Source organism: Mesocricetus auratus, unplaced genomic scaffold (genome assembly GCF_017639785.1).
Source record: "Mesocricetus auratus isolate SY011 unplaced genomic scaffold, BCM_Maur_2.0 Super-Scaffold_100691, whole genome shotgun sequence".
Lineage (NCBI taxonomy): Eukaryota > Metazoa > Chordata > Mammalia > Rodentia > Cricetidae > Mesocricetus > Mesocricetus auratus.
In genome coordinates, this window is record NW_024429267.1 from 36643452 (window position 1) to 36660186 (window position 16735).

Here is a 16735-nt window from a genome sequence, read left to right on the forward strand (position 1 = left end):
AAGTACAAATTCAAGGTCTAAACCCAACTCACAGTCAAGGATTCCTTTCAACCTCTACAGAGTCCAAGCAAAAGCCACAGGCCTGGTACTGGGGTACTACAGAGCTGCGTAGCCTATGGGGCAGACATTGGATAGAATGTTTCATGTGGGGCCAGAACCTCTATGGGAGGCCACCAGACAAAAGTGAGCTGCTCCAAGGCAGTGTGTGACATAGTGGCCATTGGGACATGCATACCTGGCAACAGCAGGACTTTGTGCCTTGATTGCCCACAGACCTGCTGAACTTTGCAAAGGCAAAGATGACTCCGGTGAGTCAGGCTTATGACCTTTGACTCCATTATCTTCAAACACCAGGTCCACTAAACTATAAAGCAGTTCAGCTTAACACAGTCTCACTACAGCCTGCTTCCTCACAGTCACCAAACGCCTACACCAAACCAGAGGCCACCCTCATGATGAAGGACCAGAATGGAACCTGGGAAATGGAGAGTAATGAGAACTTTGAAGGCTACATGAAGGCCCTAGGTAAGATGTAAAGGGGATGGGCAGGAAAGGGACATTAGGAGGACAGCAGAGGTGCTAGTGTGGGACTTGCCAGAGCTTTGTATAAATCCACTCCCCTCAGTCATAACAGTGCAAAGTCAACTAAGACATATGAACTCTCTGAGGTTCTTTCCCTGCCTGGAAATAATTAATGTGATGGGGTTAGAATGTTCTTAACACAGTGCCTGGCTCATAGAAAACACATACTCAATGTAGGATACATGCACATGTATATACATGTTCACACAAACATACATACACAGGCATGCACACACACACACACACACACACACACACACACACACACACACACCATGACTGGTTTAGTCTGCCCTAGAGGATACCACAGTCACTATCCTGCCTTGCTATCACCATCTCATAGGTAACCATTTGAATCAGACATTATTGACAATGACCCCTTTTGGAGTTTTTCTCAGCCTTGTCATAGAAAAAAACCTGAAGGACCAGCTAGCCAATTTCTCTACCCAGACACATTCAGGCTCACAGAAGGCTAAAGGGGCTTCTGCCATATGGTTCAAACTACTCACTGCTTATCCAAGTTCTACACTGGGCTCCAGGCCAAGAGCTAATAACCTGTCTATGTCCCAAGTAAGTGATAGGGTAGGTCTTTAGGTCTCTCCCGGTGTTGTCAGAAACATGTGGTCCTGGACACCCCTGGGCTGTACTGGGAAAGAGATGGAGTGAGTTGCCACAGGGGACCTCCAAATAATGGCAACAGTCAGGGACTGGGCAAGGAGCTTGGCTGCTAAGCTGACTTCTTCCCCACAACAGGATCCTCCTCACCTTTCTCTACCCTGAAATTCCCTGCATACAAAGTTGCATCCCTGCATGTGAGGGAGCCATGCAAGTAGAGAGAAATGGCTGCACGTGGCCTCAGAGGTCCAATACTTTGGATGTGGTGTGAGGCACATGTAAAAATGGAAAATGTAGGTTTTTTCCTCTGCAATTAAAGAAAGACAGGCAAAGATTCTCTTAATGGGTCTCCACTCACTAGGGTTAGGACACCTAGTTCTAGTTTAGTATGTGACCCCTCAGGTAGACTCCTAAAGTCCAACTCCACAGTCCGAGGGTACTCTTTTCTCTGGAGATGGGCAGTAGGGTGTACCCAGCTTTCTTTGGACAGTTCCACAAGCTTACACCACAATGGGCATGAGGGGCTTATGGGTTGTGAGTGTGCTGTTTGGATACTTCTGGATTGACTTTTTGAATCCTTAGCATCAGTTGCTTATTGTCTCTTTGGGCTTCCATAGAAATGTACAATCTAACATCATGTTAGACTTGTCTCACTTTAACGAGCAGACTGATTCAATTCTTTGTAGCTGGTACCTACTTTGTAGAAGGGCAGCTTGTACTTCCCGGATTGAAATGACGACCATAGGTCATAGCTCTAGTTAGACACAGAACGTGGGTGTTCTTGTGCCTGTTTTGCCCAACTACTTCCTGAGAGAATTCTGTCTCGTGGTCCTAAAGACTGCCTCATCTTGACACCACAATGCCCTGCACAAAATACCTCAACCAGAGTCACTTTCCAACCACTGAGACAGGGCATCTCATTTCCTTCACCCACCCATAGACAGGGCAGGGCTGGCAGTGATTAATGCCAAGGGACTCAGCCAAACAGCAGCTGAGCAGTGACTGCCCTGTCATTCTAACCTGTTTGATATCTGCCACACCCGACTGAAAGGCCATGTTCTCTCCCCAAGACTGGGAAATCAATGAAGCTTGCCTTCTGTGTCTTTTTGTGCACTTGGCATTTGGGATTTGCAAATCCCTAGATGTGTAAATACCATGAGGTGTGACACTGTTCTTTGCCTAAGAATCATCACTTTCTTGGATTCTACCTCTGTCCATCAGGAAAGAATTGGCTTTCTCTAGGGAACCTGGCTCTTTGTGCAATAGGGAGAGAGTAGCACACTGGCTTTATCAACAGCCCAGTAGCTCACTTGATATGCTCACCTCCATTTATGACTCACGTACCAGCCTCAGCAGAATGATGTGCCATGGCAACTTTAGAGTTTATCTCAGATTACCAAAGTCATTAAAAGTGCAAGGGTGAGTGTCCAGGGTGGTTCAGTAGTGCCTGCTCTCCTGCCTTGGGCACTTCAAGGCATTGGTAGCCTCTCTCTAATCCCAAAGAAGCAGTTTTTGAAGTCCTATCACCCAAGGAATTTGTCATGTCTACTGTCCTCCTTTGGACCAGAAAATGAGGAGTGGGAGAAATGTCTTCATCTCTAAAAGAGGGGCAGACAAAGCTATAGAAAGAGGGTTCTGATAGAGTGAAGGATACAGAGCAGAGCCTATTAACTCTGCCCAGGGTTGAGACTCACCTAGCTGCCACAATGAAGCACCAACAGCTGCTTCTGGAAGCAGGGTGTGTGCCATCTGCAGCAGAATCCAGGGGGCTTTACTCTTGAGGGAACTATTGCGGTCACTGGTGATGGAATGGTGAATGAGAAGACTGTCCCGCATCCTCACACAGTTGACCTCCTGGCTGGTGGGGAGAGGGAAGGAGTGCTGACAGAATACACCAGATCACCGTGCTAGATGATTCTAGGTAATAATGCATGAGGAGTGACAAAAGTCAAGAAAGACAACTTAAGGAGTTGAGAGTGCTTAAAGCCAGAAGTTTAAAACGAGATGCATCCCCAAAGCAAGGGACAGTAAGTGCAAAGTACTTGTGTGTGTCCAAGAAGGCACACCACAGGAAGGCTGGGGTGCGGGAGTGTTCAGACAGGTGGAGGACAAGTGAGGAGGGTGAAGGTGGAAAGACAGGCAGAGGCTAGACCAAGAATTCTGTTTCTCCTGTTTTGGTTTCATACACTCACTACACAGCCAAGGGTAGCATGGATATGGACATGTTGAGGTGAGACCTAGAGTTTGGAGAATAGTCAGGTCTGAGGACAGAAGGGATTTTATCAAATTTCTTGCTTGACAAGATGAAGAATCTGAAGCCCAGAGACGAAGGATAGCTTAGGCACACATGTGACTAGGACATGGCAGGAACCCAATCTAGCTCTTCTAAGAACACGCTTGCCCTTTCCCACAGTGCTGCTCTGGACAAGGGGGTGCCAAGTGGGGAGAAGGACTTCATTCTGAGCAGAGCTTGCCAGATGGTGGAGATGTCCAAAGTGGAGAGACAGAAAGACACTAAGAGGGTCACTCAGGATCTCTAACTGATAACCAACTTTGTCTGATGGCCTGAGAATGATGGCGTTATTGTACAAAACTCTGGATTTCTGCTGGTATTGACAAGTCAACCTAGTTATCCAACTCATCAGAGTCTTACTTCACCGTGTGCTACATAGTTGGGCTTCCAAAGGAAAAAGTGCCAGGAGGCAGAAAAAGCCAGGTGACAATGATAGCTGCTTCCCCTGCTCTGTTCCACGTTCATGTGCTGATAACACTTCTCCCCTGAACCCACCCCAGTGGAGAACACGAGACTAAGGGTGCAGAGCGCAGAGTACTAGACAGTAGCCCAAGGTCACCAGCCTGCCTGCAATAGCCAGGAAAGGAGTGAAGGAAGAGAGGCGGGGCCAGTCTAATTCCCTTCTAAATGTGTCCTCTGGAGGAGGAAATGGTATGGAAAGAAAGAGAAAATTGCTCTTCCACTTGGCTTCTCCCTATTGCCTGCAAGTGTTGATGATTTGAGAGTTAAGGAGCCCAGGTTCAGAGCCCATTGAAGCTGCACTTTGAACTGTTCTCAGATTTCCTGTGATGGATTCCTGTGCATCTCCGCTCTTTAATTTACATAGAGCACCTGCCCTTTTAGCTTGCAACTTTGGCTTTCTTCGCCAGCGCATTACAAAGCATTTTAACGTTGAGTCGTGTGCTCGTATTTCAGCTTTATGGCTTGCATTGTTCAAAAACGCAGTTATGGAAAGTATGCTTAATAAAGTCATTTCGCTGTTGTTGATTTGCTTTTCTGCAGCAACAGCAGCCATAATCCGTGTGTGCTGTTCAGAAACGGCTTGTCTTTGGACCTTTTCTTCTGAGACAGAATGTCACTTCACCTGTCTGTAAATCAGGCTCAGGGGTACCTTTAATACCAAAAAGCAGATAAAACAAACTTGATAACCCTAGTGTTAAAATATCATATCAGGAAAACAATTTCCTCTGCAAGGTTCAAAGATGAAGTGCTTGTGTACTGTGTGGGTCTGTGTGTGTGTGTGTGTGTGTGTGTGTGTGTGTGTGTGTGTGTGTATGAGCATGTGCCCACAAGTGTGTGTTCTATAGCTACAGTTAAATCCCTTTATGATTAGAAATATCCGACAAGAAATCCACCAGCAGACTATTTGGCTCCCTTCCCCAGGGTGGAGCAGAGGTGACATGATTAACTGGCTTGTACAAACGCTAAAGGGTGGCCAAGAGGCCAAGCCATTTTTCAATCTGGAGACGAAGCAGTGTTTTCTTCCATTTGCATGGAGCCCCTAATAACATTCTCCCGGCCCTGGTCAGAAAGATTGACTAGGGTGCTGTTTCCAGGACACACTGGTCTCTCAGCAACCGGCCATTTCACTGTGATCCACTTTTCTAGGCAGCCCAGGACAAGCAATAATTTTTGCTAGCGAGCCTTAGCTATGAATGACAAACGGACTGCATTTGCAGGGACACCGAAGCTGGATGGCTCTGAGCCCACTACTTCAATTCTCTGGGTCAAGATTTCTACTTCCACAGAGAGAATATAGATTTGCTTGTTAAAGAACAATCTGTTCTAAATTTCCCCACAATTTCCCATCCCTCCATAGTAGTTTGCCTGGAGTGCTCCCCTTTGTTTCATTTGGTTAACAGTGTCCTTTTCCTACCTCCTAATGATGCCTGCAGGATGTCTGGTTAGCACAACTTCTGCATGCAGGGTCAAAAGTCACTGACCAAGCAAACTAGAGGGAAGTAGCTGATTAAGCCTGGGAGGTGCCCCATTGGGCTGAACAAAGGGTTCCATGATAGTTACAGCTACAGAGTGAGGTATGGATCCGGTAGCTATAGGGATACATAAATGTGATTTGAAACTTTTGCCCTTGGCTAAGCTGATCTGGTCCCTGTGTGACCCAAACAGACCAGGACAACAATGGAGGCCTGTGTGCAGTTAATAGATGCAAGCTCTTGGGGACCGTGTATAGCCTTTCACTGTAGAGATTAAAGTCCTCACCACATGAATGAGCGTTCTTTCCTCATTTTGTCAGAAGAAAACAGAGGCTCTGGGAGAAAAGGTGGCTTCTGTAAGAGCAGATAGCTGGGAAATCAGGGCCAACCTGCCCCTCCCCCTAACTCTTTGGTGCCTGTAGTTCTGAATTGTGGTGTGCACAAAGTGAGTGGAAACAGGTTTCCACGGGTTTCTGGGGGCCGCCGCTGCTGCTAATGGTTGTCCAGTATCCTGGCTTTAATACTACTGCCCTGGACCATGCTCCTCTATCATCAAACCCATATTATCTGAGCATCTACTCTGAGCATCGTTCTAGGGCTAGTTATGGTGGGGACACATGGAGCAAAACTAGGGAGGACAGACTAATCAAGCCCATGGCAAAGTCGTGTGTAAGACAACTCTTGCTTCTCACTTAAGCAAAGAAATGTGTCGATGTCCCCAGTCTGAGTCCTGAGCACTTTGCCTTGTTAAAGAAATGAATGAGTCTGGCTGCACACATCATAACCTCCACTACTCCCTCTGCCAACAGATATTGATTTTGCCACCCGCAAGATCGCAGTACGTCTGACTCAGACGAAGATCATCACTCAAGACGGTGATAACTTCAAGACGAAGACCAACAGCACATTCCGAAACTATGACCTGGATTTTACTATCGGGGTGGAGTTTGACGAATACACAAAGGGCCTGGACAACCGGCACGTCAAGGTACTCCTGAGTCGGAGGGATTTCACTGGGGCCATCCATGCAGGCGATGGCTTTCTGGCTTCACACTGACTAGGTGACAGAAACAACCTCAGGAAGGTCCCAGTAAGCAAGACCAGAATGGAATGGACTTCCTGATATTGGCAATGAGCAATTGGTGAAGGCTGAGTGAAGATGGGCAGAGGAAGGGGAGGGGAAAGGCCTTAGATCATGTGAGAGATTAAGACAGGGCCCCATCCTCTAGAATACATGGCTAAGCAAGCAGCAGAAAGAGGGCAAGACGGAGTGTCTTTGATTGGATAACCATAGAGCTCAGCCATGCAGCTTACCTAGGTATAAAGAGGTATCCATGCTCAGCTCTAGCCCAAGATAGGATAAGGTTTCATGGTACCCACCTTTCTGTTTTTGTTTGTGTATTTGTTTGTTGTTTTGTAAGAAGTTGCTGAAAATTCAGGTGCTTTTACATGTAACGTCTCACTTTAAAATGATCCAATTGGCCAAATTCCTCTTTTAGAAAATCATGATGCAAATGAAATATGGCAAACTCAGCAGAGTCAGTAAAGCTAGTTATCCAGTTTCAGTGTCTTGCTGTGGCATTTCCTTGCCACTTAGCAGCCTCCGCTTTGTTTACGAACAGATGCTGTGGTAAAGTCCCACCCTTTCTTAGAGTTGAGGTCTCAGGATAGAACACTTCACCTTCTGTTGAGAGCCATTTTCTACGTGCTTTCAGGGTTGATTAGTGTAAGTACAGTCGCACTCTCTCATCAATGAGGTATGTGTTCCAAGAGCCTCAGTGTGATATTGGGTAGAACTGAACCCTGTATATTCTATGGAACTAACATGGCTGCCAAGCGACTGGTGGGCGGGTAATGCATACAGCGTAGATAGGCTGCACGGAGAAATGACTAATATCCTGGGCAGGATGGAGCAGGCAAGGGAGACTGCATCATGCTGCTCGTGGAATGTAGTTTAAAATTTGGGATCGTTTATTTCTGGGATTTCCCATTCACTACTTTAGGACTGCAATTGACCACAGGTAATGGAAACCGTGGGAAGTGAGACCTTGGCTAACAGGGTTTCTGCAGTTTAGATACTGGAAGTATGGCCTGTGACTCAGGCAGGGCTTCCTAGATTATGTTCAAGGAACCTTCTCAAGGCGTTTGTGGAGGGCTCAAGATGGCTGATGCCATTGTAAGGATCATCCTGCTGGCTGTTGGACTGGCAAAGCTTTTGTTAGGAAGAGTGAGGGCATCGAGGGGGAGTCCAACAACTGCTAATCAGAAAATCAAATCAGCCTGTGCCCCAACATCTTATTCACAAGGAATACCAGAAGGGGCTCTTCCCATAAGATCCTTTCATTAACTAGTAGTGACTTACACCCATGTTAACATGCTTAACACCTTCCCAGTGTCTCGAGGAGTAGTGGGTCCCTTTCCTGCCTCAGGAGGAAAAGCTGTTATTTTATGGTGGTGACTCATGGAAAGCAGGGCACATCTCCCAGTCAAGGTGACCCAGCATTCATAATCTCATCTATCAAGGAAAATTAGATTCAGTGATTCTTACTGGAAAATGACAGGGGTGAAAAAAGTATTTTGGAGCTCTTCCATCAGAGCCGACCTGACAAAAGAAATCCCCAGAAGGTCCATTTTAGGACCCTTCCCTGTGGGTTTGGGGGATGATAGATCCACAATCCCTTCTTGAACTGTGGCCAAAAGCCAGTTCATCAGACCCCAGAACTAATGGGAGAATTCGTCTCTGAAGTTTTGCATCACCCCTTGTTCCAGCCTAACCAGTGCACAATGATTCATCCCCTGCTCCTTCCGTGTTAGGCGAGGCTCTTGAGTGGCAAGCTGTCCTCTCTGACTTGTTCTTTATCACCTGAGAAGACAGAGAATTCCCTCTCCCTGAAAAAAGTCACATCCTCCTGGCCTTTCTTGATTCTGAAAGAATTCTACTTGTCACCACCTGACTTCCCCCAGTCTCTGGCCTCCCTACTTCTCATTTTCCTTCCTTTCATCAAGATCATCACTTAGCCTGGAAGGGAGAACGTAGTCTCTTTTCCATGACTTCTGTCTTCTTTGTCTGCAGCAGAAAGCCAGGAGTAGTGCTTTCCCCCAACCCCCACACACATGTGCATGCAAACAAGCATGAGCACACGAGTATGCACACACACATACAGCTGGTAGGATGAGATATACTCAGTACACACACACACACACACCCCACACCCCACACCCCACACCCCCATACACACACATGACTGTTGGGATGAGATATACTCAGCACGCACACACACACACACACACAACACACACACACACACACATGACTGGTGGGATGGGATATACTCAGCAGAGACTGAACAAAGGTCTATTCCCATGAGCTAAGAGCTCTAACAGAGGTCAGCCCTGAAAACATACAAGTAGCATTATATAGACTGAGCAGGCTGTATTCATGTATTTAAGAATGTACACATAAGTAACAACAGTTAAGAAGAAAAGGCCATAAATTTGAAGTGGGTGGGTGTGGGGATACATGGGAATGTTTGGAAGGAAGAACAAGAAAGGAAAATGAAATAATTATAATCTTAAAAAATAGCCAGGCAGTGGTGGCACACGCCTTTAATCCCAGCACTCGGGAGGCAGAGGAAGGCAGATCTCTGTGAGTTCGAGGCCAGGCTGGTTTACAGAGCAAGTTCCAGGACAGCCTCCAAAACAATACAGAGAAACCCTGTCTTGAAAAGCCAGAAGAAGAAGAAGAAGAAGAAGAAGAAGAAGAAGAAGAAGAAGAAGAAGAAGAAGAAGAAGAAGAAGAAGAAGAAGAAGAAGAAGAAGAAGAAGAAGAAGAAGAAGAAGAAGAAGAAGAAGAGGAAATTTAATCCTGGAGTCGTTCATCTGTCCTCTTCTTTCTGCTTCTCGCCGTCTCATGTAGGAATGAGCCCACAATCTTGCGAGCATTACCATGATTTATTGGTAACCAATTTACTTTTGGGTCAGAATAACTTTGAATCCTGCTGCCCAGTGTGAGTTATTAAAATGAAATATTAGGACAGGCCTCTTTGCACTAACATTTTTCCCCTTTCTTCATTCCACACATTTTGATAAGCTCCCACTGCCTGCCAAGTCTGTGTCAGTGAGGTAGGTGACATGATGAATTAGACACCGCCCCCCACTTCCTGCCCTCAGAAATCTCAGGCCTCATACAGAAGACAGACAATGAACTGGACAGTGTCTACTGCACTTTCCCCTTGCAGGGCATGTGCGCTCTCTGCTGGGACCTCCCCTAAGGCAGGAGGCCAGAGGGCTTTCCTTGAGACTGTGTTTCAGGGAAACTGTCCACCACACAGTGGCAGCCACTGGGCTAAGTGTCCCTGCGGCCACCAGCAGTCACACAACCTCTCATTCCCTGAGCTCACTGCCTGTGAAAGGAGACTGAATCAGTGCAGTCAGCATGCTCAGGGGCTTCCCGTGCAAGGCACTATGGGAGGAAGGAGAGGAGGAGCCGCATTCCTACCTAAGGAGGAGGCAAAGTGCTTACCCATCTACCAGGGAAGCAATGAAGTCCAAGGCAATGGGGAGAAATAGCAGATGCATTTCCCACACATTTCTTCCCCACCAGAAGAGCCAGAAGACCTATGGTTTGACCGTCTCTAAGTCCTTCAGAGATGTGGGGCTTCAGATGGTCTTAAAGGAGGAGACATTTTAAGCAAGTACAAAATATATTATTTTAAAGTTAGATTTGGGGACTGCGACTGTGGGGTGGTTACAATTTTTTAAAACAGTAAACAGTGAAGTTTTCTTCCCGCCTTGGCTCCCAGCTTGGTCCCTTCACGGGGTAATCACTACTCAGGGACTAAGCGTGGGAATGCTTGCACACCCCTTGTCCATATGCTCTCTGCTCATCGTCTTGCTTTCTTCAGTGTTTAAATAACGGGCTCTGGCTGTATTCTTTCAGTGGCTGGGAAGCGGGGAAGAATCACAGCATACTTAGCCAGCCACCTACTGACAGTGCTTATGATGCTTCCCAAGCTTTGTGGTAACTCGCCATTCTGTGATGCACGGAGGAGTAAAACGGGCATGAGTAACACTGTACATCAAGTATATATTATGCTCAAGGCTTAACAACCTGTAGAAAACAGGTCTGTATAATGCACAAGGGAAAGAGAAAAAAAACCTACAAGTCAATTTATCATCAGTAGGGTTTACAAGATAAAGAAGAAAGCAAGCGTCAGGTCCTTAGCCTAATTTTGTTCAGAGAGGCACCAGGTGGTTTATGCATACATGGAAAAAATCCCAGCTGTGTCAAGCTCATCCCCCAGGAAGTAAGATAAAGACACCGTGGGGATGACATAAACATCTCAGCAGGTGAGTGAGTGGGCCTGATCTGGGCACCAAGGCAGGTATTAAGAGGGAAACGGGTGTCTAGAGAACATATACCTTGCATGTGTGTGCCCTGGGTACTGGCAGGCCTGTGGCTTCTCCAACAGCTGGCCAGCTCGGCTTGGCTCGAATGGAGGATGCCCTTCCTGAGGTCTGTTGCTACTGTACTGTAGTGATGTTTTGTTTGTGATCTAATAAAGCTTGCCTGAAGATCAGATTGCAAAGCAGCCAACCACTAGAGAGTTCTTACCTCTACCAAGGCTGGGGTGACCCTATGCTCAGCATGGCTGTAGTCTGCTACTTGAATGAGACCCTGAGTCCCTGTTTTATGCATGCTAAAGGCGTGCACCACCACTGACCAGCATCTATGGCTAACTAGTGTAGCTGCTGAGATTAAAGGTGTGTACTACCACTGCTTGGCCTCTGTGGCCATGGCTAGCTTTCCATTCTGATCTTCAGGCAAGCATTATTAGATAATAAACAAAATATCACCACACTATACCATTAGCATCACTGCCCAGAGAAAACCTGAAGAAAAGCAGGTCCATCCTCCTGGTTCTAGGTGACACAAACCAGAACCCCATGAGCAGAAGCTCCCTAGTTAAGGACTATCCCTATGTTTATTTTCTCCTGTAGTGGACAAGGCTCAAAAGGTGACCCCTGAAGGAAAATTCCCAGGGTAGAAATTCCAGGTTTCCTCAGAGATGATAATCCCAGAGCCTAGGAGGTGGAGGTAAGAAGATCAGGGGTTCAAGGTCATCCTCAGCTATACAGTGAGTTCACGGCCAGCCAGGACTGTGTGAGAGCCTGTCTTTAAAAAGAAAGTTAAAAGCGTATGAAATAGGAAAATCTCAAATAATAAATTAAGTATTATTTAAAACAAGTAAATAAACAAAAGCAAAACCGTAAGTAAAAATATGTGCAGTTTCATATTTTGAAAGCTAATATAAAATAGTTCTCGAAACCCATTTCTCTTCCCACCAGCCCTGCAAGAGGGTGGGCAGCCCTCCCTCCCCTCAGTGCTACTAAATCTTTGATCTTTGACCACAAGATTAATTGGATCTGAGAAGCAGTCTTATCAGTATTTCTCCTGTTATTTGTTAAGTAGGATATCTCTTCTTATGTTTAAAAGCCATCTACTACAAGAGTTTCCTCTGTAAGTCCTTGGTTCATATGTTTGGTTGGCGTAGACTGTTAGGTTAATGATCTTTATATTGATTTACAGAGGCCCTTTATATATAAGGACATCAAGTCTTTACTGATATGCTACAGCTCTTTTTCCCTGTTGGTTATTTGTCTGTTGACTTTGAGGTATTTTCCCTTGCAGAAATTTCACATTGTTAATAGTTGAATTTATCATCTTTCCTCCACTAGCTAGAAATGCTATTTTTACCAGATAATAAAATGGTTGAGTAGAATTCCTTAAAAGAGAATGCAGGCAGCCCAGAGAAACCAGCTTGGCTGGAATGGAGGGTGTCTGTGGAATGGAGACTAGAAGGTCCCTGGGATCGCTGAGGCAGGACTGTGTCCCATGGGCATGCAGGAGCCTGGCAGAGCTTGCAGAAATTGCAGCTGTGGACACATGCTTGCACAGCCTCCCAAGGCTATTTGTGTGATTTGCCTGACAATCTGTCGTTGCAGACGCTGGTCACCTGGGAAGGGAACACTCTCGTGTGTGTGCAGAAAGGAGAGAAGGAGAACCGCGGCTGGAAGCAGTGGGTGGAGGGAGACAAGTTGTACCTGGTAAGCCCTGGGGTCTGGACACCACCTTCTGCAGCTCACCTGGCCAGGAGCTTCAACAAGAAAAATGGCCCTGAGCTCCAGCCAAATGCGTTTGGTCATATAGTCAGAAAGCCATTCCCATCTGGCCCAGGGGACTCCTGGAGGAAATCTATATGGCTGTTTCTGTGAACGGCTGCAATTAAAAAGGAAGTTTAAAATGCTGAGTTAGGAAACCGAGATCCAAGGAGAAATGCAGAGAATCTGCTAAGGGGTGGCTGGGGAGAAAGGTGAGCTGTGGAATTAAGCTGCCCGGAGGAGGACAAGACCAGGCATCATGTCAGTTACTGGGGGGGGGGGGTGATAGCATGAGGGGTGTGGAGGGTGTGGTGGGGGCATTGGCCTCTCACCCTACAGCCTTGGACCTGATCCCAAACTTCTATGAGGTTGATTTGTTACCAGAACAGAACAGTAGGGACAATGGCTGGCATCCTTCAATAAACTGCCACTGCCTAGACAGCTTTATTTTTCTTTCTTCAATCTTCACAGCAATTTATGGGCCCCACATCAGAATAGTGAGAAAAGGTTCGTTCTTCCAAACATCCAGCTACTCATTTGGTAAATGAATGGCTCATTCAAGCAAGCACATCATCATTCATTCATTCATCCATTCTCCTATGGAGTCAGGCAGGTTTCCCAGCTCTAAGGTCAATATGAATGTCACCAAGATGCTCTTCAGACCTGAGCTAACTTCACTTGAGATCTTTAATTCCAGGTCATGTCAGCTGATGATACATTGGAGGCATTCCCAGTGCCCCCCACTGGCTTCTCTGCCTACTTGCTGTGGCTTGCATGATAGATTTTTTTAATTGTAGGGCCATCCCCAATAGTACCTGTGTCTAAGAAAACAGATTCATGGTCACCTCCGGTGAGCATGGAGGCCTTCCTCATACTCACTCACCGTCTTCCCTCGGGGTTCAGTGAGATGCAGATAAGGCCTGAGGTTCTCTCTACCTCAGTGAAAAGCGGGACCTTGTCAGCTGTGCAGGCAGACCAGGGGGAGCCCTTCTGAAGCTCCTACCCTAACCTAATGCTACCCTTCCCTTTCTCTTGGCTTCACTACCTTTCGGTAAATTAGGCAATGTTGCTTTAATCATGGGAGTAGGAAATCCTGCCCAAGAGGGTCATTTCTTTGCATTTTTCATTTTTATAGTTGTTCAAGCTCAATTTGAGTGTCGAAATCAAATTACTGCTACCTGCAGGGCATGGCAGCAGATTGGGTCTGTGAGGGACAGTTTGCCCAGAACAACTAAACACCCTTTTACTCCAGCCCCACCCAGCTGACACTAAGAGGGCCAGGTAGGCAGAAGGAAAACTGGGCTGGCCAGTCACTGACCCACTTCCTGACTTGCAGGAGCTGACCTGTGATGACCAGGTGTGCCGACAAGTGTTCAAGAAGAAGTGATGGCCGCAGGGGAAGCCTGGTATACATGCAGAGTTCTCTGCCAGTTTTGGAGAGCAGTGTGGGGACCCTCCTGTTCCTGACAGAGCCCACTCAAGTCATCTGCCCGAGTTTAAACTGGAGCAAGTAAAGGAGCCCCACAACCCCCACCTATCTTGGAACCTGTTATTAAATGAAGACACAAAATATCTCTCGACCTTGGGAAACCCTTTCCATTTTTTTTTTTCTGAGACAGGGTTTCTCTATGTAGCTTTGTAGATCAGGCTGGCCTCGAACTCACAGAGATCCGCCTGCCTCTGCCTCCTGAGTTCTGGGATTAAAAGTGTGTGCTACCACCACCTGGCTCACCCTTTCTATTCTTTATTTCTAGCTGTCCATTTTACCTGCAGGCAGAGGGGGGCACTGCCTGCCAGGCTTGCCATGCTCTTGGTTTCATTTGATTTGTTTCTTTTTGTCTGTTTCGTTTGCTAGAGGTATTAGAAACGTCTTCTATTCAACACTGCTGATTCATGCACATCTCCTGCGGGAGACATCCCTTTGGGGAGATGCACATCCCTTCTACTAACAATCCATATAAAGATCCGTCTGCCTTCTGGTTTGCACCCTGGCCTAGCAGACTGAACGGAGCTGCAGGGGAGCCTCGGCAGGTCTGCAGGGTCAGCCGCTCCTAGCTCCCATCCCTTCAGCCCGGTACTGCGAAGTGAGTTATGAAGCACCTGCCCATTCACACCTTCTCACCCACCATCCCCACTGGATGCTCCAGGCTTATGTGCTAAGAAGCCTGAGTTCAAGTTCTGCCACTCCACTGCTTGGCTCAATGACCACAGGCGTACCACTTTCCCTTTGTGCCCTGGTTTCCTCTCTTCCGTAAGAGGAGAAGATGCTGGGTCCCTGTGACAGATGAGCAGCTACGTGCTTGGCGTGGGGTCTGGCCTTGGGGAGAACCCTGTCCCTTCCGGCTTTGGTGTTTGTGTTCAGTTACTCCCTTAGGAGCCACAGATGAGCAGAGACACCACAGTGACAGGTCAGTACCTCCAAAGCTTCTCGGTGCTATCAAAATGTTAAGCCTGATACTCCAAGCCAAACATTTCCTGCTGGACACACAGAAGGGTGTGCCTGGAAAGACAGATCCATGGGGCTTATTTATGCATTGAGTCCCACAGGTCAAACCCATCTTCTTTTTTTTAATTTATTTACTTTTGTTTCATGTGCATCAGTGTTTCGCCTGCATGTATGTCTGTGTGAGAGTGTAGGATCCTCTGGAACTGGAATTATAGACAGTTGTGAGCTGCCATGTGGGTGCTGGGAACCTGGATCCTCTGGAAGAGCAGCCAGTGGTCTTAGCTTTAGAGCCATCTCTCCAGCCCTTTCTTTATCCCTCCACAAAAAGCCTGGAGTGCCACCAAGGTAGACACATTCTATAGAAAGTAAGTTTCTCCTGAGGGGGCAGAACATTCTGGTAACTTGCATAGCATAATTTGAATAGTCCACTCTTACAATGCCTGGCATCCTGGAATTGAGGACAGGTATAAAGGCTGACATCCAGCCATGTGGCCCAGGGCCAGCCTAACTCACACACTCTGACCAGGCAGCCTGTGAGGGTTCCTGGTATGGTGTGCTTCCCAGCAACCACGTCATGTGCCTGGGACAAGAAAGCCAGGAAAGTACCTGGCCGGAGCTTCATGATGGCTATGGCAGGCTTCCAGGGGAGGCCTTTTAGTGAAAACAGGATGTGCCTTGGATGTGGGGAAGCCTCCTAAGGAGAACCAGGCTCCTTATCCTGTGCAGACCAGGACCAAGGGAAAGGACTATGGTGTTCCCTTGGCCTCACTTTCCCCAGAACTTTCTCAAGAATCTTGTTCTCCAACCACTTTTCCCCTCGGTCTTACTCTTGCTCAGTGTAGCCTCAAATGATCCTGTTTGTCTCAAGGAAACCCTGCAGAACGAGGTAATGGTAGCTGTTTGAGGACCAGCTGCAGAAGTGTCCTGAACACAAAACGATTTAATATCTGCTAGTTTTGATCCTGGGTTCTGCAAGAAGTCTTTAAGAGAATAGTAAATCCCCAAGGCTCTGCAAAGCATGGGGGGATGAGACTCAGAAATTGTTTAGAGCATGTTAAATTTCTGAAAAGTCTTCCAGCAATGGAGTCCACCGTTGAACCACGGGACCCCTTTCACCCAACAGCTTTGCCCACAGAGAGGAGTAGAAGCACTGTACACATTCCTCTAATGGGCATGCAATTCTCAACGACAGAGAGCAAGCAACAGAACTTAAAAAACTCTGTTCTTCAAATGGAACACCCTCAAAAAACATGTTCCTTACATGCGATAAGTAGCAGAGTGAATAGTTTATGTAGGGTCTGAAGGAATGAAAGCAGCTGATAATTCTTTTTCAAAGAAGATGTGCCTTCAGTTGAATAAGTAACACTAGCAGGCCCTTTTCAAAGCCAGGACATATACTATGCACCAGGGCCACCCATACATTCCTGTCCCCACTGGGAATAGGATAAGTCGAGCCACGGGCTTCCGTTTCTTACCGTTTGAAAACAAATCACAACATGAATACCTCACTCTTTCCCTGAAAGTGATAGTGACTGGGGTAAAGTGATTACTTTTGGACAGACAGTGGGGACTGCACTGAGGGTCATTGGGCCAGAGGGCATCTTGAGATCTATGGCCCATCCTTACTTCCTGTCCACTCTCTACTTCCTGACTGCAAGTGTAAGGAGGCCAGCTTCCTCGTACTCCTGCCAGCGTGCCTTCCCT

At 47.0% G+C, this 16735-nt stretch overlaps 1 protein-coding gene across 1 annotated transcript; it reads left to right on the plus strand.

Moving 5' to 3' along the window:
- The first annotated feature begins 368 nt into the window (after window positions 1-368).
- Rbp2 (retinol binding protein 2) lies at window positions 369-14157 on the plus strand. Its single transcript, XM_040739970.1, has 4 exons — window positions 369-525; window positions 6234-6412; window positions 12430-12531; window positions 13922-14157. Exons 1-4 carry the CDS (start codon window positions 453-455, stop codon window positions 13970-13972), a joined length of 405 nt encoding a protein of 134 aa, XP_040595904.1. The 5' UTR covers window positions 369-452; the 3' UTR covers window positions 13973-14157.
- Window positions 14158-16735: the final 2578 nt, after the last annotated feature.

What these genes read in the sequence shown, in the direction of transcription:
- Rbp2 (XM_040739970.1), top strand. Translation starts at nt 453, where the DNA reads ATGATGAAGGACCAGAATGGAACCTGGGAAATGGAGAGTAATGAGAAC. An exon ending in AGGCTACATGAAGGCCCTAG is followed by an intron (nt 526 to 6,233) that starts GTAAGATGTAAA and finishes CTCTGCCAACAG; the next exon opens with ATATTGATTTTGCCACCCGC. An exon ending in TGGACAACCGGCACGTCAAG is followed by an intron (nt 6,413 to 12,429) that starts GTACTCCTGAGT and finishes CTGTCGTTGCAG; the next exon opens with ACGCTGGTCACCTGGGAAGG.